This window comes from Myiozetetes cayanensis, unplaced genomic scaffold (genome assembly GCF_022539395.1).
Source record: "Myiozetetes cayanensis isolate MyiCay16 unplaced genomic scaffold, myiCay2020 scf24, whole genome shotgun sequence".
Classification (NCBI taxonomy): Eukaryota; Metazoa; Chordata; class Aves; order Passeriformes; family Tyrannidae; genus Myiozetetes; species Myiozetetes cayanensis.
This window is the reverse complement of record NW_026087456.1, coordinates 4,331,075-4,358,877: the sequence shown is the minus strand read 5'-3', so window position 1 is coordinate 4,358,877 and position 27,803 is coordinate 4,331,075. Positions and strand designations below refer to the sequence as shown.

Below are 27,803 nucleotides of genomic sequence, written 5' to 3'. Positions count from 1 at the left end.
GTAATTGTCTGTATCTATTTATTTGTTTCATGATCAAGTGAATGGTGAGAAGAAAGGGCTCTCAAAGTATTAAGCTCAGCTTATGACAGGAGCTGAGCTGGTATTTTAGAGAAAATCATATGTTGGGAATTTAGGGCTGGGTGAAGCTTGGGAAGAAACAAGTCTAAAACTCTTGCACAAAGTTACTTCTAACTTGTTGAACTAAAAAAATTGTGCTGTGCTTTGTATATTCAGTATTTTACCTCTGGCCTACAGATCACTAAACCCAGCCTTGATTCAAGTCAGTTCTCCTTATTTGTCTAGTGTCTAAAAGAGAGAATTCTGATTATTTTGTCATGCCCAAATCAAGGAAATAGCTGGGAAATGAAGAATTTAGCACTAGGAACATCAAGGAAGATATAGAACTAGTACTTATTATGAATTAGCTTATAAAAGTGCTTTCTCATCAGCTTTTGTGATTCTGCAGTAGGACAGGCCTGAGAGGGAATAAAACTTCTGTATTTCCTTCAGTCAGTATTGGAAAAATCATCTTTTAATTCAGTAGCCTTTTGGTGTTTGAACAATTGATTAAGTAGGAAGATGTAGGAATACATCATTACATTTATTAAATTCAATAAGCATCAAATAGTAGAGACATTAAACAGCAGCCACGACTCTCCCACTGGAGTAATTCCAGGGTTTTTTTCCCAGTAATATTAAAACAGCTAAAAATCAACCCGTACAGATAAGCTTAGGCCCTCTTATGAGGCAAAATGACAATTTCACTTTTTAAAATAACCTCTGAATAATTAAAACATTGAAAATTCCTGTTTCTTGTACCTTGTTACCTACCTAAGTCTATAACTAAGAGTAAACACCCAAGGAGCCAGTTTTCTCCTTTCACTTAATTAGCACCCCTGCTCAGCACAGTGCATTAATTCTCACAAATGACAACAAAAGTGTGAGGTATCATGCTTAGTCTTTCTTTCTCGTAGCTGAAAAAAGCTGTGCGTATTTCAACGTGGGGCAGGTTATCCTTCTTGCTGCAGAGATGCAATCAGCAAAACAGGAGAAGAAAAATTGCACAGCTGATTCAAATAGCTTCAAAATAGCTGATACTAATTTTTAAGGGCTCTTAACCACCTTAAAGACCCAAATCCCACACAAACTACTTGTGCAGAGGGTATCTACCTTCCTCTCCACTTCTGTCATACTTCACTTGAAATCCTGGAGATGTACTAACAGGTAGTAAGTTCCAGAATCACACAGTCTGTATTAACCAGTGCTTACGAGCAACCAACCAAACATCAGAAGGTTTGCTCAGGTAGTGATGTTTCCATACAAAGTGCATGCAGCTCAACTAACCTTGCAGTTACAAAAGAGTTACTAATCCTGATTCACAGAATCAAGGAAACATTTCTTTTACTTCTTCCTGGAAAGGATGGCCTTGTGACCAGCTACATTCAGTGCACGGGTGCATCATTTAAACTGTAAACACATCCAATGTGCCATTGTACTGGTCTAATCTGCCTCATCCCTTCCTCTGCTGCTAGAAGAGCAGAATACAAAAGCTCTCCTGCAGCAGGTTTGTAACCATACCTTGGGATATGGCCAAGTTATGTGTTCTGTCTCTGCATAAGGTGTACAGTTGTTAGCACACAGCCAGCAAGGTCAGTAGTTATGTACTCCTTGTTAAAAAGCAGTAATAAACTAAGTAGTACTTCTGGCTGGGTTTACTTTTTTTTTTTTTTAAATACGTATCTAACAATTCTCTTCTTGCATCCTCCCATATCTGACAGAAAACGCAATTAGTCTCTTGTATACTATCTCCAAGAGTAAGAGAGAGACTACAATTACTCCACAGATTAAGCTAAATGCCCAGCGTGGTCCCAGGTGAGTGTATATTTGGCTCACAAAAACAGGCCCAAGTATCCGTGCTCCGCTTCCAGAGGCAGTTAACCATCCCATGTAGACACCCTACAGCAGATCAAAAGCTTAGGTTAGTGATACAGGAATTATTTGGCTTGCCATTAATTCCGAGCCCTTATCCTAATTAGAAAATGTAAAAGTATTTAAATAATCGCTTATCTTTCTTAACTCATTAAGATACTGATTACTTTGTTTCTAAGAGCAGTGCTCAGCCTCTCTAAGCACTACTATAGCTTTCCAATGAAATGCATTCTGGCTCAAAGCATTTAGTCTCACCAAAATATAACATGGAAAAAATGTAAAAAAATATAAATTTTTTTGTCAAGCAGTAATGTCAGCTTGCTCGGTGTTTTACCACTATAAAATATCAATAATTGGGGGCATCAGTAGCATTTATACATTTAAAGTCATACAATAAACTTAGTAAGAGGAACATTATTCCATACTGCTATTCCAAATATATAACGAGTTGTTAAAAAAAAAGATTCTTCCAGCAAAGCCATGAAATTTTGGCATTCTAAGATTTGCATAAATAGTCTAAGCCTTGCTTTCTAATTCCTCTAGGGACTTATCCTGGATTTTAAGAGATTAGAGTTCCTGCAAGGTTCTGCCCTCGTGTTGAAACGCACTATTATTTGGCTGATGCCAAAAGGAATTTTAAATAGACCCCTCATTCTAATGAAGAGGCTGTAAGTCTTGGGAGAGCAGATGAAATAAAACTCTTCAGGGGATCGTGCTTACCTGGGGCTTTGGTCCTAGGATTTTTGAGTATAAAGTGTAGGACATGACGTTACAAACAGGGTAGCCCAGCCCTATGAGCACATCAGAACTGAGGTACTGGGCCAGGTAGACCATGGGAGTATTGAGGCACCAGGACTGGGTGAGGGGGCAGCCCACGGGTTCTGCTGTGTGGTTGGATGGCAGCTGCATCTCTTGCCAACTCCAGAAAGGCATTAACATTTCTGTGGGAACCGCTCTGGGAATGGAGTTATTCTTTATTTCTGTAGAAAGAAGTTATCCGTACAGTTAAGAACAAAAATACAATAAAAGCTTTAAAACCAAAAAATTATGAAGATGGGTTAAGTGTGACTTGAACTATACCTTGCCACTGGATATTTGGTAGTTTCTTCCCCCAGGGCAGTAAGATAAAGAAACCAACCAAGACAATCAGTAAGCCTCCATGGAGTATGGCACGCTCACCAGTCCTATCCAACAACAAAATTGCAATTAAATGTCTAATTTAAATTAAAATTTACGTTGCTGCTAATGACATGGTCCATTAGTTTGTAGAAATGATACCTGACCAAAACAGGTCAAGTTTGCAAGAAAAATTACAAAATCACAGTAACTTAAAAGCTGTTTTTCTTGGGATTCAAGTGTAAAAGACAGTCAAGTAACAGGGTTATGTTAGCAGAATAAAGAACAACCACAACATCATGGCTGTGCCAAAATTGGAAATTCATTATTATAGTAAACCCAGACTCATTACCAAGTGAAAGATTTGAGTAACAGAGATTTGGCCTTGCATAAAGCCTTTCATACTTATTAACATAATAAAAAAATTCCAAGAACTTACTTTTTTGATAGCGTTTTAACCACCATAAAAACAATAACCGATTCAATGCCAATCACACTAAGGATTATCCCATTATAAAAAACAGCTTCTTTCCTGGTCCAGGAGTACATATCCATCGTCAGTGGAGTAGCTATGCTAAAATGACAGAACAAAAATACAGTCATTAAAAAAAAAGCTGCTTCTATACAGTTGTTTCCATACACATATTGTCCCAAATATCAAACACAGAGGTATAAAACAGAAACCTTGCCTCTTGATGGTCATAGCAGAAAACACAGGCTAATTATAAAATAATTCTGTCATGCATCATCTATTAAAATTGAATTCACTAGACAAAATTCACAACTGCATTACAGCAGCCAAATTCTGAAGCATCATGAATCTACTTCCAGTAGTTCATGAAAAGATGGTGGAGTTAAAGCCAAGCCAGAGTAAGAGAGACTGAAAAGGAACCAGATCCTGTGAGTATAAAAATAGTAAACTTTTAATACTGGTTTTCAGTTTTAGGAGCCAACCCATCTTGAGGAACTTTGTTTTCTAAAAATAGTGTAATTAAGACATTATTTACAATATGGGCCATATTGTAAAAGAAATTTTAGCCATATCAGAGCTCAAAAAACTTGCAGAACTTATATCCTCAAAGTACTTTTTAAGTTAAAAAAATGCAGTACACTTCAGTTTGAGGTAATTTTGTTATGTTTTACTTATTTTCTTACACACAGAAAATTTGGGAGTGAATAACATACCTCTTCAGGGAAAAAAAGCCCAGTCATATAAAATAGTGTATTTAAGAATACAATTGCATTAACTATATGAAACAATTGTTTTAATTATTACTGAAGTAAGAGTTTCACTGAAGCTTTTGGAGCCAATCAGAATCATACTGAGAAATGACACAAAATTAAAATAAAAAGTACAGAACCAGATACTCAATTGAAGACGTGGTTTTCTCTATGGATTTTAGGTAGCCCAAGTTAAGCTATCTTTTCTAACACCTAAAAAGTTGAGGATATGGGTTTGTCTCCATTTAAAAGCTTTTACATTAATGTTTCCTATACCACAGACTGTTCATATTTTTATGCTAACCTTTAATTCACTACTTTGTATCAGTACACATCAAATTGATTGTTTATGGTTTTGGACTTGTATTTATGAAGAGTTGGTTAAGAAAATGAGTGGAACAGAAAAGACTTTACACGCTCCCCCCCACCCAATCCAACTACCTTAGATGTCTAAGTGTTTTGAGAGAAAATTATACAAACTTACGTTTCAAAGACAGCAAATACAAACAAGATGACAAAGAAGAGAACATTGAGTGCTACCACAGCAACGTGGTCAACATTTCCTTCCGTGTCCTGATCCAGGGCATCATTTTCTGCAACAGAACAAAAGAATTATCTAAACTGCAAACTGAGCTTTTTTCATACCACCACAAATTACAAACAGCAGTGATTTCTTTAGTTTCTTAAGTATTTAACGTGCAGGTTTGTGGGCAGCTAAGCAGTTATATTTTGAAAATCTAAGGATAAAGTTTTTAAATCAAAATCGAATTGTTGAATCTTCAATTCTTCTGACAATTAGAGAAAATTATTTCCAAATTGGTTACCCCATCCGTTTTCCTAGCGACCGACAAGTCCTGAGTGACAGCAAAATAAGCAAACTACTTTAAATATTTTATTAATGGAAACCAAAACACTTGTTGCTCTTGCAAGGTCAGAGCTACACAAAAGGATTCTCAGTGAAAATCTGGAAGGATCCATGCGATTTTTTTCCTTCTGTTGCTACCTCACAGCACCATGGATACGACATGGATGTGAAACAATGCCTGGACCAGTCAGAGAGCCTATTTTCCACTTCAGGTTTCCAGTGCATCAGAATACTTTTAAATGCTTAATAATAAGAAAGTACTTCAAAATTATAATCACACAAGAAGTTTTTAAGAAAAGAGGGGTACCTTCTCCTTCAGAATTAATACTTTTGCACTGCCGTCCCATGTCATCCACTCGATGCTCCCTAGAAACGTAGAACTGTTTTCATTAATACACATATTTATTTGATCTACTGTTGAGTCAAGTTTCTATTAAAATAACTGTAAATGGCATCATTTTATATGATGATTATTCCCAGCTTAAACATCATCTGGGAAGGTTACATTTGACTGCAGTGAACACCTCCCGCTGAGCAGCATATTCTTTACTACAAATTACCCACAAAAACAAGGAAAAAATTTTTCTTTTACTTGATTACCTGAATATAGCAAAGATGAGAATAATATTAATAACTCCTAAGAGAGCTCCAAATAAAACTGGTGCTGTGTACATGTTCAGCTGAAGACGAATTAATTCCCATGTTACTCCTTCTTCTCCAATAAGTGTAAAACATGTCTGAAAAACTTAAAAACGTAAATGTACTGTGAAAATCTTGAGAATCATTAATATTAGAACACATGGAGAATAAACATATAAAACTGGGTAAGCAGAGCTGTTCTAAGTGCCAGATAGAATTTAAATATTATACCTGTCAAACCTCTTACACTTTGAGAATCCTACTCTAAATAAACTGATGGATGCCAGTGGGGTCTCAACTAGCCAGAAAACTACTTGGTTCCATACAGACACACTGTATAAATAACGTCATGACACTTAAAAGAACTGAATTCTGAGTGTACCAAGGGTTAATTTTCTTGGCAGAGAGCTGATATACTTCTTTCCTCTTCCTCCCACATGGAAAACCTTGGTCCTGGGAATGGAGTAAATGTTTCATTTCTATTGGCATACCCGAGTATTGATGACTATTTATTCAATTCTGATACCACTGACAAACTATGTCTTAATATCCCCATCACACAGCTGCTGAGGATTCCTACTTCCAATGCCCAATTTCACCCTAATAAGCATTCCAGAAGTGAGGGAAGGAGATATGGCCTTACCTGGCCCTAATATGAAGCCAACTGCTTGGCAGGCACTGGTGTTGGCCATGGCACTTGTTCTTTCTGTAAGAGAAGTGGCACCCGCAATATACGACCGAACTACAGCCACGTTTCCTTTAAAAAAAAACAAACCACAAATCAAAACCAACGAAGTATTCATGTAAATATTAAGTTAGATTGCTAAAATCTTGAGTGACGTTTATTTGAGGTTTTTTTTCCCTTATTTTGAAAGAAAATAAAACCCTAGAGCTCTCTAGTATTTTTACTGCCGGTACTAAAATACGACGTTAACTATCTTAACGTGAGAGACAGAATGTAATAATTTTCAGGAGGTAAATCCTGCTGTGGTTACCTGCTCCGAATCCCACGAGAGCACGTGCAGTCAGCATGTAGTATTTGTTGTGTGAATGGGGCACGTGGACATAGGCATAGAGACAATTAGCAGCTACTGAAATAGCAGTCGAAACGACAAGAGGTTCTCTCCTGGGCCTGTAATTGGACCACAAGCCAAAGAGGGGAGAGGCAACCATTTGGCCAATGCTGTAGGAAGCTATAATCCAGCCCAAAAAACTCGCGTCCGCCGTCGCATCGATCTGCAGAAACACATCAGTCAGTACTGTGGGTGAAGGATTACAGCGGTTTACATTATCAGTGACGCTCTTTCAGAATCAGTAGCTGGAATACCCCAAACTCCATACTGCAATGCTTTGTCTGGGGCAGTAAACCTCGGGTAACTCTCTCCAGCAACACACCAGACCAAGAACATGTGCTTTGCTTCCCAGACTGGGAAGGGCTCACTTGCAGCAAACTCCAATAGTTTTTGTGCAGCACTGCTGATGTTCCAGGCTATAAACATAACTTCAGCAGTACAGTGGACAGTTTACGTGCCGGGAGGAAGAAATAATTTTCAATCAATCTCTGCACATGCCTGAATCTGTCCTGATTTACAAGGCTGATTATGATTTTTTTTTTTTTTTTCCTGGAAGAATTCAGCACCAGCCTCACTTTTAATGATACCTCTAGGACCCTGCCCTGGATATGTACTTCCAGATTTGCATTTGAAGGTGCCTTCTGCAATTCCAGGAGCAGTAAAATCCTAGCACAGACTAAATTAAAGTTTTAGAGACTTTTATGCCACTTTTACCAACGCAACAAAGAGGTGAAAAAATCCCATACAAACTAAAATCACTATCCAAGAGCACTGGCAATTCCCTGTTAGGAATATCAAGATATATGTGCAACTACGTGACTTTTACAGAGCAACTTCTACCTCCAGCTTCCTTTTTTTTCCAAAATGCAGACAAGTCCTGTTTATTGTGTTTTAATAAAGAGATTTCTATTGATTCACTCTTCAAGAAAACAGTGAGATGATATTGGAAAACCAAATATTTCTGGATTATGATGTACCTTGTATCAATTCAGGAAATCAACTGACCAGATTTTAAAAGAAATAATAAAAGCTGTCAAAGTGGGTGGCAGAATAAAAGTCTCTTATAACCACACACTTCCCTCTACTTTTTCTTTTCCTAATTAAAAGCCCAAGTTTTGTATCCCCTACTTTCTGAGCACGAGTTTTCTGTTCTTACTAGTTAAGAAAAACATATTTACAAACCTTTTGGAGATACGGCCACACAGACATAATTACAATTGAGAAACCTGTAACACAAGAAAAACATAACTGAAGTTACTGTATGAGAAAACAAGCTTTGATACATATTTTGAAACAGCTAACATACATTCCCATAAAGATCTTCCCTCTCAATAACTCTGCATTGTTTGTTTTGGATCCCTTAAGTTTCACTTTGAATGATAAAAGTGTGACCTTTGTTTCATTCAGTTCTGAGCAATAACCTTACCTTGCCACTGCCTTTCACCCTGAACTATAACAGCCATAAACCACAGATTTATGTAATACGCCACTTAGTCTCAAAACAGTTTTGTAACTTATCTCATTAAAAGTAACTTTCTGTTTGATTTTCTAGTCATATCTTCTCTTTTGAAGAATCACAAAATGCACCTTTTTGAGATTATAAAAGAGCAGTAGCATTACAGAAGCTACGTAGTTGAAACCTAGAATTTAATTTAAAAGTGCATTCATTAAACAAGTAACATTGAAATCCACATGTGTTTACTCACCTACACTACTGAGAAACATTGTAAGGTACATAATCCAGATGGATCGCCATCTGCTCTTATAATGCTCTTGAGTTTCCACGACATCCCTGTTTCCAAACCAAAAGTCAAGAGAGAAAGAAATCATCATCAGATCCTCTTCTAATTGGTCCCACAGGACACTGAAAACATTTTTCACAAACCTCTCAGTACAACTGTGTGAATTGCTATGCAGGAGTGGATTTCTGCTCAGCAAAGACTACAAAGAATTTATTTTTATTCTGAAAAATACCAGGCTGACAAATCCAAAAAATAACAGAAATGCTATCACACAACAACTGTTACACAAAGAGATCTTTATCTAGAGAGGTCTTCAATTCTGCAAACTCTTTGTACAGACACTTTGGAGCATCACAGATGTCATATAAAGGCATTAAGAAGTGTGTATTAAACCATAAACCCCCAGACATCTAATCACGACTGTGACCTTGCAAGAACCACAAAACTCAACAACTATTGATTTGACTAAAAGCTGTGGCCGGTCTGTTCTCACAGCGAGAAAATAACAATACAATGTAAAAGCTACACTGTGTAAAAGATAAGCTGAAGACCGTGAGGGCTGAAAAAAATTCAAAACACAAGTTACAAATTTAAAATAATCTCTGTTCAAAAGATGTAGACTGAGGTTACAGAGGCCTGAATAGTTTATAAACACAGTTTATTATATAAATCATACATAGGCATGTCTGCAACTTTGAAGCTAATATAACTGTGACTAATACTAATAACATACCACTAGTATCTTAGTATTACACTAATCACAGCACGATCTGTACATCTAATTCTTTAAAAATGTTCGCAGCATTGAAATGCCTTGGTTCAAAGATACTTTAACCACACAGACCAAGTTTCTAAATGTACTTTGCCACCTTACTGCCCATCATGGACAGGGAGAATTCCGCCAAACGCTTGCATGTGCTGTGTTTGGTTACTTTTGACACCTTAGTTACATCCAGCTTAAAGTTGGAGGGCGTTTCAGCACAGACCTTAATAAAGCTGAGACCCGCTCAGATTTTGCTGTCAGAAGGAAAAAAAACCCCACAAACCCAAGTGACAAGCTCCTGCCCACACATGAGGGCTGACATCAAACACCCAGACTCCTGCGCCACTGTTTTGGTGTTTCCCAGGGGCTTCCCGAGTGGGTTCGTGTTTTTCCACGGGGAGAAGGAACCGCGCTCTCGGAGCGTCCCAGGCCCGGCGGTGCCCGGGGACGGCGGCTGGGTCGGTTTATCCTCCTGCTCCTCAGCTCCTCCGTGCCCATCCCCCGGACCGGGAAGCACCCTCAGGAACCGGGCTCCCGTGCGGGGCGGGCAAGACACTCGGCACCCACGGGCGACTCGCGGGGGTGCCGATCCGGAACAGAACGAGCCCCCTACCTGCTCTCCTGCTCCTCCTCCTCGTCCCCCTCCGCCTCTCCGGCCCCGAGCAGAGGCTCCCTGCCCTCCGCAGCCGCTCCCGCCGTCGCCATGGCCGCTCCCGGGCCCCGCGGGCCGCCAGGGGGCGCGCTCGCCACGGACCCCGCCCTTCGCCCTCCCCCTCGCCTCCTTCTCTCCCGCCCCCTTCCCCGGCCCCTCCTCCCGACCCCCGTTCCCGCTTCCGCTCCCGCTCCCCGTTCCCGTTCCCGTCCATGTGGTGCCCTGGGCACCGGCAGCGCCTCGGGTGAGCCGCCGCGGGTGACCTTCTCGGGACGCGGGGCTCCCGCCCCACCAGCCCAGTGAGCAGCGGTCGCGGTGTCCGAGCAGTGAACCTGCCGGGGCTCCCCCTCACGGCACTGCCCGGCCCCGGGGGCGGGCTCGGGGTCCCGGTGTGGGGGGGCTGAGGGGGCGGAGGGGCCGCGCGTTTCTGTGTCCCGCCTCCCGGTACCGCTTCCCGGGGGGCGCTTGGAGCAGCGCTGGGTCCGTCTGGGGCGGGCCTGGGCGGGGGGGGTTTGGATTTGGGAGCCCAGCCTGCAGCCCCCGGGCAGCGTGTGCTGAGCCCTGTGGGTGCGGGGAGCTGCTCACGCCCCTGGGTTCGCCCCCTTGTTGATAATCCTCGGGCTCCACTCTGTGCCCATCCTGTCGTGGGGAATCACTGTGGGGAGGTGAATTGCGTCCGATTTGTCGCCGCGACTTCTCTGTGATTTCTTTGATTCTGAGCAGTCGTTTCTTCTATCCGAGAAAAGGACCTGGCGTTCATTGGAAGAGATGCTTGTTTTTAATGAAGTCGTAGGGTAGGGAAGTTAAGGATTCAGCCCTCTAAAACGGACCTTCGTGGCTTTTTCAGGTTGACTTCTTGTTGGGAGCTGTTTCACCTCCATTTATAGCATAGAAGCAGCACTCTGTGCTGTCCTTATGCACTTTCCAGGGGTGTTCTTCTTGTAGCTGAAGTTGCTTGCACCGGATAAAAAGACATGGCTGGCGTTTTACGTGTTGGATTTTGGATAAATTTTTGTGTTTCTTTCAGCGAAATAAGTGTGCATGCCAAAAATTTACAGTTAGTGTGCAGCACGAGGGTTCTGGAAGCAACAACTCTCCCTAAAGCAAGAGCCTAATTATAATTTATTTCCAGTTTTCCTTGTCGTCTCCTCTCAAAAACACGGTTTTAAAATGAAGGGGCGTTTTTAGTGGAACACTTCTTAGCGCGGTGTTTTTATCTGCTGCGATTTCCACTCGCAACTCAGAATTACATAAAGCTTACCACGATAGCAGGTCGTTCGTTCGAGATTCATAACACAGATGGTGTCTGTGGGGCTGCAGGACTCAGCAGCGTCTTTATCAGGTCGCTGCTTCCAGCTGACCCGTCTTCCAAAGGGATCGGGAGGCGTCAGGTGTGCTAGCAAGTGGTGGAAGTGCGGTCGCATTCTGAAACATGCTCTGCTGATTCTTTCGTGGGTCTCAAACTCTCGCTACTCCAATGCGCTCGTCAGTGTGAAGTTGTGATCCCTCAGCCTCCAGCAGTTGGATTTGCCTTTTCTGACAGTAGAAGTGTTTGTAATTGCCTTTCCATGTGGGTGTGGATGGGCAGTGACCGAAGCGTTTCCTACCCTGCTGTTACTGGGATTAAAAATTTGGGAGGATGGCCCCTATTCTGTCTCAGTAATATTTCTGAGAAATTCTATACAACATACTTCATCTGCTAGGAGTATTTTTGTGTTTTGTTCTAGTGTTTCCTTTACTCTTTCCAGTAGTGGTTGATTCTGATTAATTGAAATATCCTGAGTTACTTCAGGGTTTTTCATTCAGTCAATGAAACAGAGGATGAGGCAATCCTTTTGCCTCGATCGATGTTGCATTTAAATATAATGCACTTGTCTAGAAAGTTGTTTTGGCATTCTCTTGGTGGAGCAGACAGCTTATCGGGCCAGACTTTGAACTCAAAGCAAAATCCATGGGTCTTCCGTGTTTTCTCTCTTGGTTGGCTTCTGCTTTGGAGAGGATTTAAAACCAAACAAACAGAACAACAATCAACCCAACAAAACATGCAAGGCTGCTTTGTTAAGCATCAAAACACTTAAGTTTTTTTCCCAGCCTCACAGAGGGTCCACTCTGTTGCTGCTCCTGTCTCCACCACCCAGTTCTCATCCAGCACCCTGAAAATACTGAACTATCCCCCTGCTCCAAAAAGCAGAGGAGAGACCTTGCAGCAGTGAGCAAATACTTCCCATCTGACACCCCGACAGCACGTGAAGTCAATGGATGTCTCCAGAGCGGGCAGGGAAAACGATTAAAGTGAGGTTGGGATTCTATTAGACCAGTATGGATCAGAATAATGAGATTACACAGTCAGCTGCTTGGGTCTGGTGGAGTAGGAACTGACAATTTCTACGTTTTTAAAACAGGAGGTCCCCAACTTTGACTTTCTGATCGTTTCATGTATTTATTTTTGCCCTGTAATGACTGAACCGTCCTAGAGACATGGTGGCTTTCTAAGATACTTTTCCTAGTATTCAAGTGCCTTAAATTGTCTGTAATTTCTGCTTTGTTAGTTACTTATTCTAGGTGTTAGAGTTCTCTTTTTTTCCTATGTCTTGATTCTTAAATATTGACTCTTTAGAACTGCAGATGAATGGTTTTATTAATCTGACCAGTTTTAACTTGTTATACTCAAACAAGTTTACTTTAAGAATGGCCATATTAGAGTGGTACAGAATAAATGCATTTGGATTAAAATGAAATTTAAAAAAATACCCACAAATTGGGTATTTTGGAGTGTGATGAGGTTATTTAGTCCATTTAGTATGGAGGGATCTGCAAATACTAGAAAATGACTGAAACGAGCTTATTAACAAAGTCTTTGATTATTAAATCTGTTGTTTTCTTAGGTGTACACAGATCCTGGACCTTTTTTTTAACTGAATAATCTGTATCCTGCTGACCAAGACACCAATTTTGAGTTCTCCTTTTTTGTTGTGGTTTGTTTTTGGTTTTTTTCAATCCTTCCACACTGGAAGAGCTCAGTAGTGGCTCCCTGTTCACTTCAGTAAGTATTGTTTTGAAAATAATAGCTTGCCCAAAATCTCATTGGCTTTAGCTGTATTTGAGCTAAAGTATTTGCTGAAAGAGAAATGATACTGGCAAGGATTTGGATGGTGTGATTTCTTTCCTGAAGGAGCATCACGTTGAAAACCATAAGAAATGGGGAAAATTGTAAATGAATGGATAAAATAAGGATTGGGATGTGTGTTTAAGACACCAGTGAAGACAAGGTTACAAAAATAAGCTTTCTCTGCGACAGTGACTGGAACTAGTTTTTTTTTTCTTTCTTATAAATGAAAAGTTAAGAATGCAGAAAACCGAAATAGGAAACTACTTTGTGTTGTAGTGAATGAACTTGCTACTGGTGTTAAAAATCCATTTTAACTGTCTTGTTTTTACCTGTGCTTTTTCCTAGATGTCAGTTTGCTGCTAATGGGTGTAAGTAAATTAGATGTCTTGTACAGAAAGCTCCTCCTCACTAAACTTTTCATCAGAGGATGGGGAAAGCCAGAGGATCTGAAAAGGTGACTTGTTACAAAACAACAACACAGACAGTACTTCATATTAAAAGAAAAAAAAACCCAAACCTTGAAGTATAAACAGTTGTTACTACCCTGTATTTAAAAAACTGAAAGTGTTCAAGTTTGTTTTGTTCAGGAAATCATGTCTTTCCATACCGAGGGAGTAACTGGGTTTAAAAGAAGTCTTAAAGGGATTTGCTAAATGTTTGGGTTTTTTTTAAAGAGGCTCTTCTTGAGAGAATGGGTGTCAAATTTTTCACTTATGCATGTATAATGACATCCTTCAAACAGCATCCCTGGAAGTGTTTCATAAAAGCCAAACTCACTGAATATCTGCAAAGGAATTGTTCTGTTGAGAGGATCTTTCTGTAACTTCCTAATGAGTTTTAGAAGTGTAAGATTTAATCAGAAGTTTCTCTCATAGCCCAAAGTAGTAAACTCTTTAGATGTCTTGAAAAGAAGAAAAAAAATATATAAGTACCCCTCAATTTTTAAGTATTTGGTTATTTTTATTAATTATTCTTAAGAGTAATAAATGCAGTATTTTTAGAGGAATTAGTGTCAAACAAAACTTCTCTTCATTTAGCTTGCCCTCCACACTCAATGTCTCATACCTTTACCCTTATTTGCTCAGAAATATTTAATGCACTTGCTATTCTGTATAAGAAAAGCAAAGGTTATATAGTAGAGCTGGTTTTGATGTGGTGGTAAACTGGATTGTCTTTCCATCCTTTTGTTCTTGGTTTTTTTTTTTCTGGTGTTGGCAAAGTGAACAACACTCAGCCATTGCTTCTTGCCCTCTCAGTGTACACCTCTGAGGAGAGTTTTGTCTCTTTTTTTTCCCTCTGTGGCTCTGCAGCCCTTTAAGTAGCAGAAGAAAGCAACCAGATTTGCCCCTTAACCTTCTGTTCCCCAGCAAGGTACCTGAGCCTGTTTGCTTTAACCTAAAAGCATCCTTACATCCCTACCCTCTGGGAGTCTGATTAATATGGAAAGCTGGCTTCATAGCTTATTTTCTTTGTGGCTTGCTTTAACTCCTGACATTTTATATAAATATGTCTTCTCTTTCTTTTTTAGATTAAAAGCTGAATTTTCTCTACTTGTTTCCTTTCAACAGAATATTTGAATTCAGAAAGATTATTGGAAACAGGGAAAAATGCCAGACTCTGGTTTCAAAAGATTATCCAGTGTTTATTGACAAGGTACTTAAAAGCAAGATATGATAAAATGTAACTAAATTTGTTTTCCTGTTGGTGTATAAAGGTGAAATAACTTGGTACTTAACAGACTACTTTTATAGGCTATTAGCAGAGAATGGAAGGAAACTGAGAGACCATGTCTATACAGATACTGTTTAATTTTTTTTCCCAGTAGTACAATAGTTGGGGAGTTGGATGTCAACTTTTAAAATTTAAAAAATGTTCAAAACTTAGTATGTTTAAAATGGGACAGCATTACGCTTTTCCTTGATTCCTGTAAAGGGTCGTTTAACAAAAGCAAAGTTGGAAAGAAATGTTTTGGCTGTGTTGATAACTTGTATCCCTACATTTGAGGACTAGACCTCAGGTTTGGGTTTATTTACCTAAGTTTTTATGCTATAACAAATTCTTCTACTTGGAGAGATTTGATTTCAGAGCAAGTTAAACACTGGTATGACACATATTGCTGTCATCCCGTTCTGTCTGTAGGTTGAGGGACAATCTGACTGCAAAATCCTCGAGGGGCACTTCATCTCCCCCTTGGCACATTGTGTCCCAGGTATCCTGCCAGTTGAATCTCTTGTAGCAAGGTAAGAGAAACCATGAGGTCTTTCCTGTCTGAAATTAGTGCTGCAGAGAAGTGAGAATGGTCTATAAGTAGTTGTCTGAAATTGTTTGGTTTTTTTCCCCAAATGAGTGAGATGCTGGAAATGAGGAACAGTAGCTGTCTTGCATGTAGCAGAAGAGGCTGTTTTTATGAAAGCATGGTATATTGTATTTGGAGGAACCATTCCAGCTTTCCATTTACATTGAATACAAACATTTGGATATGAGCTGAAGTAGCAAGTTCCTTTATTTGTAATAAGAGAATCTGATGCCTTTCTTCCTTGGCAAGCCGAAAAAAAAGCCTTCTCACAGAAAGCTGGGTGATCCCTACCAGTGATGGTTTCACACTAGCACTGCTTTGCAGTTGAGGACTGGGTTTGGGTAGGGAGCATAACTTCTCTTTGCTTTAAGTTTTTAGCTAAACTGTCATGATGGATTTATTTTCCCAGGCTTTGTGTTTTTAACTGACTTGAAAATTAAATGTAAAAGTTTGTCAGCTGAAGTTGATACTGGCGTTGTAAATTTTGTCAGTAATACTGGCTGATGTTTTTGTGTGCTTAAGTGTGTGACACCAAGGAATGTGAGAAAAAGTTTTATAGTCAAGATACCTCTTCTATTCCACCTCTCTGCTGGTTAGAGAAAGAAACTGTCTCTTAACATAATTCAGCTAATTCTTACCATACTGGAAAATCCAATATGCTGGTTGTTTCCTTATCTGTGTTCTCTTGCATCCTGTAGCCAAGTTATGTCAACTGTCACTTTGGTCACTGTTGTGACAACTGTGAAATGCTGTACAAATTTCCCTGAGGATGGTTGTGGACTGTGTGAATGTTCTTTCCTAAGTGTAACACTGTTGGAGGTGACAGTGCTCCATCTTGTGGGGAAAATACTAATGACTCAGAAGTGATTTTTTTTACAGTTAGACTGTAAATACCTTAAGTAGCAGCAGAAGACATTAGGTGATGATGTTGGGGGTATAGAATAGCTTTATGGTTTGTATGTTGAGTGGTTTTTTTGTTTGTTTGTTTGTTTTTTGGTTTTTTTTTTGGGGGGTTTTTTTGTTGTTTTTTTGTTTTGTTGTTTTTTTAATGTATTGCTCATCTTAATCTTCAATTTCAGCTGTTGTGCCTTCAGGAGAAAAATAGCAATGCTACCTAGGAGAGCTGGACATGCTTGTTTAGGCTGCTCTTTAGCTGAAGTTCCATTTCTCCACTCCGCAAAATTTAAATTGTGATGATGAGGTAGTAGTCTTTTTTTAGGAACGTGATCTTTCATCTTGGCTCCTTTTCTTGTTTGGCCTTTCTTCTGTCCTACTTTCAGATTCCTTTGTTTGCTGAATGTGTTGATGAAAAATGATGTTGCTGAATTGCTGGCAGTTTGCCTGTGTGCATTACAAGTACTTTATTATGTCTTTTGGGACTTTTTTTTTAGATTAATTTCCCTTGGTGCAGCTTGTAAACAGAGGTATTTACTCTGCTAAAATAGGTGTTTCTCACAGATTTCAGTTCATCATCCCCAGAAGATGGAACAGCAAGCACAGACCTGTGTGCATTCATTTAGCAGGCACTGGAGATCATGTGAGTGTGGAAAACATAAAACTGATTGTTAGTGAAAAATTAAATAATCAGATTTTGTCTTATATATATTATTTGTACATCTTATCTTTTAGCACTTCTGGAGGAGACGGACACTAATGGCGAGGCCAATGATTAAAGAAGCCTCTATGGCTTCCCTGTTGCTAGAAAATCCTTATTATATCCTTTTGTGGAAAACACAATTCTCCTGCCTTCCATTCTCAAATGCAACTCTTCAGTATCTCATGTACTTTTGAGAAACTTACTACTGGCACTTAAGATTTGAGTTTTTTTTTTAAAAACAGTCGAGTTTTGTCCTGTCATCTTCTATAACAGTGTTACTCTGTTTTATTAAATTTCTGATCAACACTTTTTTCTTACCCATATACCCAACAATGGTAAGATGTTGCAAACTACATTATCAAACTACATTGAACTTGATTTACTTAAACATTGTGAATGTAAGTTCCAAATTTCAATTAATCCATGCTATTTATGTATGTGATTTATTTTTTATTTGATTTTTTTGTTCTGTTTTAATGACCAGTTTTTATATAGCCTCTTTTACTTTCTTTAACTGGAGTCTTTTACATGGCTGTAGAAAACCTAAGGATCAAATGTAAGTATTACTGTTACATTTTTGGATACTGCCTTTTTGAAACAGTGCTTTTTATTTTATCTCAAGGAGCTGAACGTTGTCTAAACTTTGATAGCTTGTTAAGAAAAAAAAAAAAAAGTCCAAAGAATGGACCACTTGTAACCTGCTAATGTGAAATTGTCTGCTCTTTGCTTAACTACTTTGTTTTTTTGTGTTAGGAGATCACAGGGATCAGGAAAGTTTGCACGAGATGAACTTGCAGTATAGAGTGAGATGCAGACACGTTCTGTGAATACAAGCAAGTGCCACTTTATTTTCCTGATTCACAGCTGCACAAATGTACATGTACAAATGCTGCAGTTGTATTCCAGTCAACTGTGAATAATCTTTGGTCAGATACTGCATTTCCCTCTTATTTTTATAGGTATATATTGCTAATATTTTGCTTTTTCAAGATGTTTTAAGGGTTTACTTAAATTTTAAGAATTATTTTAAGAACAAATCTGGTGTTGCTTGGTTTTCACACAGTGGAAGTCATGCAATATTCAGTATTTTACAGGATTTGTTCCCTCAGTCCATTTCTTAAATGTGAATTTAGAAGCCTAATTAGGTGATCCCGTTTTGGTTTTTTTTTTTTTTTGCTTTTCACATTGTCCAAACCACAGAAGTATTAACAGAATGCAACAGAATGCGTATCTGAGACAAAGCTGTGGTTTTAGTCTCCCAGTATTTCTTAAGGTCCAAATATGAGTTGGTGTTTTAATCCTTTATAATCGTAACTTGGACATTTAACCTGAGTAGAAGACACAGAGAGAGGGTGATTTATGAAGGATTATAGGAAAGTGACAGGAGAGAGTGTGTTAGCTGGAATACATCCATTGCCAGTTATTGATGATCTGATGCAGAAGAATAAATTCAGTAACTCTGTTCTCAGTTGTCCAGCATGTCATCTTGGTAGTTGTCTGATGCAGAGAAGGATTCTTTCCCAGTCTAAAACCCCAACAGGTAACTGGCTCTGTTCCACACAGGGTTACACAGCAGCAGTGGTTTCACTTAATACGCTGGCAACAGTGTTTAATAAATACAGCAGCTGCAGAGGGCTGAGGAATCTCATAACAAAGCTGTAGGAGAGCATTCCATCGGCCTGTAAATGCCGGGCTGCAGCAGCTCTGTTCATTTCTGTGTGACTTCACAACGAGCTTTGTCCTTGTGCTTCAGAGTGTCGCAAATGTGACGGTGGCGTGCTGGCAGGAGAGCCCAGGAGCCCTTTGTAACCTGGCTGGGATACTGAAAATACACAGTCCCCCTCCCCACATTAGAGCTCTTGTTATTTTTAGTCCCTCTGATGGTTCAGCTGCATAGTTTTCTACTTTTTTTGGGTGTCTTCTGTGTTTTAATGCTTTGCAGTACACTACCTGAATTTCTCAGGACCGTGACAAACTTTACACTTTCAGTCTTAAAGTGACACTGATAAGTGCTTCCAAAATTGACATACTGATTTCTCTTCATCGTTGTGTGCAATTTTTCAGTGATGTAAATAAGGTAAATAAGAAAAAAAAAAAAAAGATGGTGTATGTGTGTAGGAGTATATGTCTGTATATGACAGTATATGTCTGTATCACTTTGATTCTATTTCTAAAATATCCATTATAACTTCACAGGACAGATTATTACTACTAATGAGAAGCTAATGTTGATAATGTCTGTTTCCAAAAGACCAGGCTGTCGGTGATATTACATTAGAAACTTAGCAGTTGCTTATTTCTAGTCTGCATTTGGATGAAAAATTGCAAGTGCCAGAGAATCTGGGGTTGCTTTTTCTCCTGTTGAATCAACAGAAGTTCAGCTCAAAAATTCTCTGGCATTGTAATTAAGCTTTGTGTATAAAAGTATGTATAGAACAATGAGAACTGTCAGAGTCTAATCTTGGGAAATAAATCCTGTATTTTCCTTTTCTGGGGAGAAAAGACGGTCATGTTTAAAAAATGTCTCGGACCTGTTCGTGATGGGAGGAGCTCTAATTCTGGAATCGGCAGCTCTTTTGCACTGGCTGGAGAGAGAAGGCTATGGACCACTAGGGATGACTGGAATATCCATGGGAGGACATGTAAGCTTTTATATCTCCTGTTCAGTTTAATTTTTGTTTTAACTTCTCATTTGATCATGTAGCATTCGGAAATAATTTGTTTTACAGTGTTGGTCCCAGAACTGCTTTAAAATAAACAGAGTCATGAGAAACAAATTGTTGGCAATTCTCATGTTCTGTGGTGCTGAATTAGTGTAATCCTTAATAAGTACTGACAAACCATAGAGCCATCTCCTGGCAGGCTGAATAAGAATATAAACTTCTCACATAATTGTTTTCTTTCCACAAGGCGGGGGAGGGGCAGAAGTGTTATCTGAAAGAAAATCTGCACTGATCGATTGCTAATTCTCCCTCTTTTTCTCCATTCTTCTTGCTTAAACCTTCGTGTTGTAATGCACTGTGTGAAATGCCCCCTCTTTGTAGGCATGTTGTGACTGAGGTGACTTTTGGGGTCGGTTCTGCTCTCAACTCATCTCTTTTTTTGCCCCTGATCATTGGTATTGATCAGAGGTTTCTGTGATGAGGTGGATAACGTTGTGCATATTCAGGCTAAACCAGCAGTGATGCTTGAAAGGCTAATACACAGTTAAAATATTACTGCTTGTGTCTCTACAGATCACCATGGGCGTGTGAGACAGAGGTGCAAAAGCACAACTTTATAACCCTTAAATGTCGTAAATGTACAAAGCACCTTTGATTTACGTAAATGTCACCCTGTTGGATCAACAACTTTTGTATTATTCCTTCCTTATTTGCAAGCTGTGTTGGCCTTCTCAGCCTGGTAAATGCAGCACTAACCAGTTCAAATGCTGTGGTTACAACCAAATTCTATATCCTGTACTAAAGGTCATATCCAGCATGGGTAGAGGAGGAGGCGAGAGCTGAGAAAAGCGAGTTTGGAAACTCCTTTGGAATTTTTTTCCTTAGTCCAGGAAGATAAATTTTTGGCTAGTCCTGACTTACTTACGGGACTCGGGACTTCTGGTACGATTTTAACCAGTGAAATAAATGATATTTGATGTTGATCCTCTGTAGAATGTGTTTTACAAGGGAAGGTAGGTAGCATTGATTCAGTTTTTCTAATGGGGAGAGCTGGAAGAGAAAAGAAGTCAGACTTTCTGGCTATTAGAACAGAGATATGTGGTGTTCTTGTAACTTTTTATTAATAACACATAATTATAGTAGAATTATAGTTTAGTTCTATAAATCCATTTATTAGAACATCTGACACAGAGATGGGGTGTTTTGTATTAAGGGGTTCTGTTTAGAGCAATAATAAAATAAAACTTGTCAAGGACATAACCATACAGGGAACTTCTGTACATTGAATTTATTTGCTCTGGTTTTTTTCTGGGATAAACAGAATATTAACAAAAATGTGTTCTGAGAACTAATGTAAAAGTAATAATTTAAATTTAAAGGACAGAAAAAGAGTTGACTTAACATGCTGAATTACTTCTCCTTCATGTTTTGTTTCCAGTATGCAAATTTCAAAACTATAGAATTTTAAATAGCCCTTCTCATAGATTGCCTTGATTTTACCTTGAAATAAACTTGCAAGAGCTTGATAAAAAGCTTTATAGATGTTTTTATAGCTTTAAACAACTAATGGCTTGTATTAATTTTTATTATTATTATGACAATGTAATTGCAATTATAATTATAACTAATGGGATTATAATTATAATTAATGGACCATTTAGTAAATATTCCATTGGGAATTCTTACAATAAAAACCCATTCAGCTTGAAGTGAATCCTATCCAGGGCAATGCTTATTAGAAAAATCACTGAAGAATAGATTGTAACTTCTAAATAGGTGAAAGTATATCCAGCTGCCACAGTCCTTGAATGCTTTGGCACCATGTATTTGATAGATACTAACAAAGAAATTGAGGGTGAGAGACTTCTTGCTAGCATATTGTGAATTCAAGATTAAAATATGTCATTAAAATATGCCTTTGATTCCAGATGGCCTCACTGGCAGTGACAAACTGGCCTAAACCATTGCCATTGATTCCGTGTCTCTCCTGGTCAACAGCCTCTGCAGTCTTTACTACGGTAAATAACAGATACTTTCGTTAATGTCGTTACATGCTAGTCAGAAATGTAAGTTAAAAGCTTTGGGTTGGCCACAGGGGAGGTGAGTTTCCATGCCCTGTGTTATAATGCCTGCTTATGCTTTGATTGCAGTGATTTGCAGTGCTGTCTGGGAACTTGGGCGGAATTCCACTGGGAAAATAAGTCACAAGGGGAACAGATCCATTTTTATGTGTGTCATAATTTTAGAGTGATCTCTGGGTTTTACTTGTGTACTTGATGCTTTTGTTTACTATCTCAGGGTGTGCTGAGCAAGGCAGTGAACTGGAGAGAGCTTGAGAAACAGTATTTTACACAAACTGTTTATGAAGAAGAAATAATTCAAATGCTTGAATACTGCGGAGTAAGTATAGTTTATTTTCCTTATTTGCTAATATTTACAGGTGCAAATCTAACATATAATGTAACTTCTTTTTACTTGCACTAAAGGCAGCCAATTGTTAGCTAAAACACACCTGCATGTTGTTTCTTTATGCTTTCGATAAATTTAATCTTTGAAGGAAAACCTGAAAACCAAAGCTAATATTTTGGTTGTTTAGTGAGTGTTAAGTGTAGCCCTTGCTACAAGTTTTTCCTGTGGCCACACTTAATGTAATCTGTGTCATAAAATGCGTTCAGTTGAAATTCTAATAAATAACTTTTTTTTTTTCCTAAGACACTTTGCTTTGTGACAGTTCTTTTTCAAATATCTTACAACAGGAGAAGAGGAGCTGGGGTGGAGATAGTTACTTGGGCACTTGCCATTTTTAAGTCAAATACACTCCAGAACACTGGATGGAGAAGACAAAATGAAAAGAAGAAACATTTCAAGATGTTCAGCTTGTGCCTCCCTAGTATTTAGAGACAGTTGATTTTTCAGGCCTAAACCTAACATTAGACCTGGTCACATATGTTTATTTTTTTATTATCATGGCATGTAAGCTTAAATTATGGGAATTACAAATTCAGAGTTTAATACCCAATGAAAAGCAAATGTGTTTGTATCATAAGCTGCCATATATGTAGGTACTTCCTGCATTTTTTCAAGCTGATAGAAATGTAGAATGAAGTAATCAAGAGGTTATGGTGGTCAGGATATAACTGAGTGATTTGCAGACTGGAAATAACAACTACTATAATCAGTGCTTTTTGTATCTTCCTAATTTTTTCAATAACGAGTTCATCTTAAAAGTAAGATTAACCAACTAGTTCGAGGGAGTAGCCCTTAATAAATGACCTGTTGTCTTTGTTTAGACAGATTCTTTCAAGATGGGACAAGATTTTGTTAAAAACTTCCCTGACAGTGTGCACAGTCTGGAGGACATGGATGTTACCTCCAGGATATTCAGCCTTGAGTCCATGAGCGCTGCTGTATCTAAAGAAGCTGTTCACAGCTTTACCACCAATAAAAGTACTCTAAGTGCCTCTTCAGAAAGACTCCTAATACAAGATGCTCCCAAAATGCAGTGCATAAATCAAACATTTTCAACCAGTAGCAGCAGCAATAAAAACTTAACCAGCCCACAAGGGCACGGGATAAACACAAGAAGAAAGAATGAAACTTTGCAAAGAGAATCCATAAGGTTCATGAAAGGAGTAATGGATGAGTGTACCCATGTAGCTAACTTCTCAGGTATGTATCTATTTGTTTCAATGTGCATTTTGGAAAACTGAGTAAAATACAGTACAAGAGAGGTATTTTCATGATTTTCCACTTGTAAACCTGCTGGCTGAAATATGAAAGTATTGTGAGCATTGTTCAGTAATGTCTGTTTACCACTCCATTTCCTAATTGTTTTCCTGTTCCTTCTTGATGGCCAACTAATGACAAAGTGAATTAAAAATTTGCTTTTCAGTATCTTTGCTCATTTCTCCTCTGCCTCGCTGTGCTCTTCTCAGATACCAGTTAGTGCAAATTTGTATCATCCAAGAGAGCAAAACACCCGTGCAGTGTGAGTGATACCTGGAACTAATCTGTTAATGAGGTTTCTCAAGTCGGTTTCATAAGGCAAAAAGCTCATCTTGACTTCAGATAGAAAGTAGCATAGCTGAGAACCAAGCTTGAATGCCACTCTTGGACAAGTGTGACCAGTAAAAACACACAGAGGTCCTTCTGGGACAGTACAGCCTGGAGAATCCAGTTTCCCAGGACAGGCATAGCACATAGAGGGAGCTGTAGCCCAGCCTTCCTTGGCATTTAGGACAAATCCTTTACACTGCCTGCTTGCAGCAGTGCACACAAGTGCTTTGCTTCCTAGAGCTGTCAAAGTGCTGTTCTCCTTCCTGTCAGTAGTCTTCCAGGTGTCACTCATGCTCTAGGAGATGTTGCATCCCCTGCCAGGGTGTCCTTGAAATGTGGCTAGAGAGGAGCTTCAGAAAATCTGCCTGGCGTTCAGATTTCATGGGAAGTGGGATGGAAGACCAGAATCCATCTTAGCATTGCGTGTTCTCTATACGTGATGAAAGAAGGAAGGGTCTAAGTCATTTGTGACACCCCATTGCCAAACATCTTTAATTTGTTACGTTTCTGGTTTAGAAGAATTAAATTTTGATTTGTTTTTTTAGTTCCAGTTGACCCAAGTTTAATCATAGTTGTCCAAGCTAAGGAGGACGCGTATATTCCTCGCACTGGGGTGCGCAGCCTTCAAGAAATCTGGCCGGGGTGTGAAATTAGGTATCTGGATGGAGGTCATGTCAGTGCCTACCTCTTCAAACAAGGACTCTTTAGGTAAGGTGAACAGAAAAGTTTAAAAATAGTCTAGATTTTATTAAAATATAAGCTTGGCTGCAAATGAGTAGTAGTACTTGTATGAATTCTTGCCTTTTAATATTAGGTGGTGGCTTTCTAAAGACAGTTATGTAAATCAGCTATATAAAGGCAGTTCTGTTTTAAAAAAGTTAAATACTTGTGCAGTTAATTTTAAAATATAAGGAATTAGGCTGTACATCCCATTTAGGCAGTCTAAACAACAACAGAAAAGAACAGCACTATGGCAGGCCAAGGTGTACTGACCACTAGTTTATTGCTATTTAAAACTTAAGCCTTACTTTATGATAGTTCATCAAAAATTGTAAGTTATGCATGTCTTTGACCCATTTTCTGATGTGTTTAAGTAGAAAACTAATTCATTAATATTTGCACTCGCATTATAGTTGGTAAATAGTCCCACTCATTCCTGAAACATAAATATATTACTGAATTGAAGTGAGAGATCCCAGATATAAAGGAAGGAGAAAACAACTACCTGATATCACACTTTTATTGAATGCTGTTTTGAACTCGTGCTAGCTTTGTATATACATTTGTAAATATATGGAAATACACCCCTTATATCTTCCCCATCCCACATGATACAAATTATCTTCTTTTTCCCTTGTTTCAGACAAGCAATTTACGATGCGTTTGACCGGTTTCTTCAGAAATACGCTGTTTGAAAGATCTTCATAACGCATTCAAACTGATCTCATTTGTAATTCAGCATCCTGGAACTCATATTTGGAAAACAAGCCGCTTGCAACATCAAGTAGCCACTGACTTTGGCTGTTGTAGGTAACAATAACCAGCAATGGTGAAGTGCCAGCGTTACTTTCATTTCCATCCGGTGCCATTCTGACCCAGCTGCTTCAGCATCACCCGTGAAGAAACAACGGCGGCGATTGTCAGCGTTCACGTACTTTGTGTCTGATCGGGTTGTGTGTTCCTTGAGTTCTGAATCAGCTCTGAATTGTGTGTCAGTGGAAAACAGACCAATCTAAGTATTGAAAGAATGTCAAATGTGCTGTATGGCTAAGCTGCTCTCTTGTGTTTGCTGTGTTTCTGGTGTGTTCCAGATACCTCGGTTTCCTCTTGCCTCCTTGTGCCCTCGCTGCTCCCATTGTATTTGTGCCACAGCTTTGCCAGCGCTCAGCCTCCTGTGTTTGTCACTGGTTTTCTATTCAATTATGAATTGAAAATGAGCTGTTAATAGGAGGGGCAGCATCAAATCTTGCAAAAAGAGACTGTGACAATTCAGTGAAAAGTGAGAGGGAGACGTTTTCATTCTGCCACTGAAATAACCGTGCCATTCCGGAAGGATCATGTAGCAATGTCATCAATCAGGTTTACAAAACTGGAATAAGTGAAAATCAAGTGTCTGGTTATTAATTCTTTACATTAATTCAGTTGGCTAACAAAAATTTCTAGATTTTGTTTGTTTGTTTGTTTTTTAAGGAATGGTAGAAGAGATAGAGATTTCATCATTTCACTTTGTAAGCAATGGCTGGTTTTAAGCAGTTAAATCAATAGCAGATTATATGGTGCTATGAAGACCTGCTGGAAATATTACAACAGAAGTCCTTTCTAAAGTATACGCTCAGTGCTGATATGCCAAATACATTTTCACTGTATAATTTTAAAAATACATGAGACTAAATGTTATTAAAACTGGTTGCTCCTTATTTTTCATCACTTGGGTTTTTTTAAATTGATGGAAAATAAAGAAATTCGGATCTTGAACACACTTATGAAAATCCTCTTTGGGGATCAAAAATGCCAACAAAATACAGTATCATATCAGGTTGTCATGCAGTGACTGTATGTGGTATCTCTCCATGTCTTTTTTTGTGGTAATCTCCTGTAACATTCTCTTAAAGCCAATTCGCAGAGAGGTTGAAAACTGAAACACTTCAATATTAATTTTAGTCTAGTCATGACCAGGGTTACACTGAAACAAATCGGGCTGTTCTGCTTCTGCACCTTTCCAATCAAGCACTTTTGATCTCCGTGGTCAGTGTGAAGATTTTTAGTAGGCAGAGTATGGAGCAAACAAAGCTCGGATTTATAGATTTTCTTGAATTTTACTCTGACAGGACTAATAACTGTGAAGAAGTCATGGTTCACTTGAAGATCAGGTATGTTCAGGTAAAACTGGAGAGCAACAATTCATAATAACCCAGATTATTTAAGATACAGATTTACTGAAAATGCAAAAGACGTTCTGCTCTTTCGGAGGTGAAATTGCTTCCTTCAAGTGGTTTTTCTTAATTCCTTTGGACAGCATTGGCTTTGTGTATATTTGGAGCAAGTGTGAAGTGACTAACACATTTAAATCCAGTAAACACTGAATATTGGAGGGTTTGAATTCAAATATAAGTAAGCTTACAAATTTAAAATTGACAGCTTGAATACTGTACTAAGAGATTTATGGGGTTTACAGTTTACAAGTAGCTCGTTCATCAGCTCAGAGTGCTTTACAAGACCACTCTGCTGTTCAGCAACTTTTGGAGCTCTCACATCTTAAATGTAATTGTGTGCTTTCTGTCCTGTTTCTGTTGCAGCTATGAGAAAGGGAGAGATGTGGTGGCAAGGGAAAGGGCTTGAATAAATGCAAGAGAGAAAAGGCAGATTTAGTAAAGGCCGGCAGTAAGCACAAAAAAAATCAACTACGCTACAAAGTATAACACGCCAAAGTAAATATTTTCAAAGCGCACAATACTGGGAATTACACAACTGATGGGAACTTGACATCCTGAGGTTAGTGTTCCAATGGTAGTAGTAACAAGGTTTAACTTATCCATGTAGTCACAGATGAAGATTTAGGCCAGTGCCACTCCTGGTTGTGAGTGTGCCTTTTGGGACAACGAGTGAAAGGCGGGTTTCTGACAAGAATGAGAAATCATGCTTGGCTCCGTAGCTAAATTTGTGTTGCCAAATATGAAAGCTCAGTAAGCATTATTTAAGAAATTTCTCAGGTTAGAGTAACAAAAAGGAAAAATGAGCTCTGTGGTCTATTTCTGCCAGTTATCAGACACAGGGAGCTATTAGGTGGTCTGTGAAAGGGGGGAATCTTGCTGTGTATATGTTTTTAACCTTTGGAAAACTGACTTTTTAAACCAGATTTTAAGGTTAAATCCTAAGAAAGTATAAATAATCCATTTTGATGTTAAATGAGAACGTGATTTTAATCAGGCAATTGCATGAGAGAAATACTGGAATAAGATTCCTGCACTAAATCCACAGTAGCAGGTAAGCTATTCTGTATGTCTTAAACTTATTGCAAAGCTGGCCTTGGTGATTTTTTTGGTTTTAAAGTTTTTCAATAAAAGTCCTAAAAAAACCAGTTA

At 38.8% G+C, this 27,803-nt stretch overlaps 2 protein-coding genes across 5 annotated transcripts; one reads left to right on the top strand and one right to left on the bottom strand.

The window, feature by feature from the left end:
- Window positions 1-510: 510 nt before the first annotated feature.
- Window positions 511-10,282, bottom strand: MFSD8 (major facilitator superfamily domain containing 8). Of its 2 annotated transcripts, none has more exons than XM_050320498.1 (12): window positions 10,264-10,282; window positions 8,550-8,635; window positions 8,026-8,069; window positions 6,766-7,006; window positions 6,414-6,527; window positions 5,732-5,876; window positions 5,439-5,497; window positions 4,751-4,859; window positions 3,485-3,619; window positions 3,010-3,113; window positions 2,650-2,909; window positions 511-1,956 (listed from the first exon to the last, which is right to left on the bottom strand). In XM_050320498.1, the coding sequence occupies exons 2-12, from the start codon at window positions 8,578-8,580 to the stop codon at window positions 1,741-1,743; spliced, it is 1,458 nt and encodes a 485-aa protein (XP_050176455.1). In that variant the 5' UTR covers window positions 8,581-8,635; window positions 10,264-10,282; the 3' UTR covers window positions 511-1,740. The 2 variants fall into 2 exon arrangements, with proteins under 2 accessions (XP_050176455.1, XP_050176454.1); XM_050320497.1 differs by lacking the exon at window positions 10,264-10,282 and adding an exon at window positions 9,962-10,053.
- On the top strand, window positions 10,153-27,803 carry ABHD18 (abhydrolase domain containing 18). Of its 3 annotated transcripts, none has more exons than XM_050320501.1 (14): window positions 10,153-10,244; window positions 12,886-13,043; window positions 13,455-13,563; window positions 14,678-14,762; window positions 15,249-15,349; window positions 16,864-16,942; window positions 17,035-17,121; window positions 17,533-17,558; window positions 19,506-19,644; window positions 21,594-21,683; window positions 21,964-22,065; window positions 22,956-23,334; window positions 24,267-24,429; window positions 25,085-27,803. In XM_050320501.1, exons 3-14 carry the CDS (start codon window positions 13,472-13,474, stop codon window positions 25,134-25,136), a joined length of 1,395 nt encoding a protein of 464 aa, XP_050176458.1. In that variant the 5' UTR covers window positions 10,153-10,244; window positions 12,886-13,043; window positions 13,455-13,471; the 3' UTR covers window positions 25,137-27,803. The 3 variants fall into 3 exon arrangements, with proteins under 3 accessions (XP_050176458.1, XP_050176457.1, XP_050176459.1); XM_050320500.1 differs by having other exon boundaries at window positions 10,187-10,299; XM_050320502.1 differs by lacking the exons at window positions 10,153-10,244; window positions 12,886-13,043; window positions 13,455-13,563; window positions 14,678-14,762 and having other exon boundaries at window positions 15,325-15,349; window positions 16,851-16,942.

Excerpts from the sequence above, each read along its gene's own strand:
- ABHD18 (XM_050320501.1), top strand. The coding sequence starts at position 13,472 with ATGGGTGTAAGTAAATTAGATGTCTTGTACAGAAAGCTCCTCCTCACT. Across the intron at positions 17,559-19,505 it reads AGAAAACCTAAGGATCAAAT|ACGGTCATGTTTAAAAAATG; the intron begins GTAAGTATTACT and ends TGGGGAGAAAAG. Across the intron at positions 21,684-21,963 it reads CCTCTGCAGTCTTTACTACG|GGTGTGCTGAGCAAGGCAGT; the intron begins GTAAATAACAGA and ends TTACTATCTCAG.
- MFSD8 (XM_050320497.1), bottom strand. The coding sequence starts at position 10,053 with ATGGCGACGGCGGGAGCGGCTGCGGAGGGCAGGGAGCCTCTGCTCGGG. Across the intron at positions 3,620-4,750 it reads GTATTTGCTGTCTTTGAAAC|CATAGCTACTCCACTGACGA; the intron begins GTAAGTTTGTAT and ends CTGTCATTTTAG. Across the intron at positions 1,957-2,649 it reads TCCTAGGACCAAAGCCCCAG|GGTGTCTACATGGGATGGTT; the intron begins GTAAGCACGATC and ends GATCTGCTGTAG.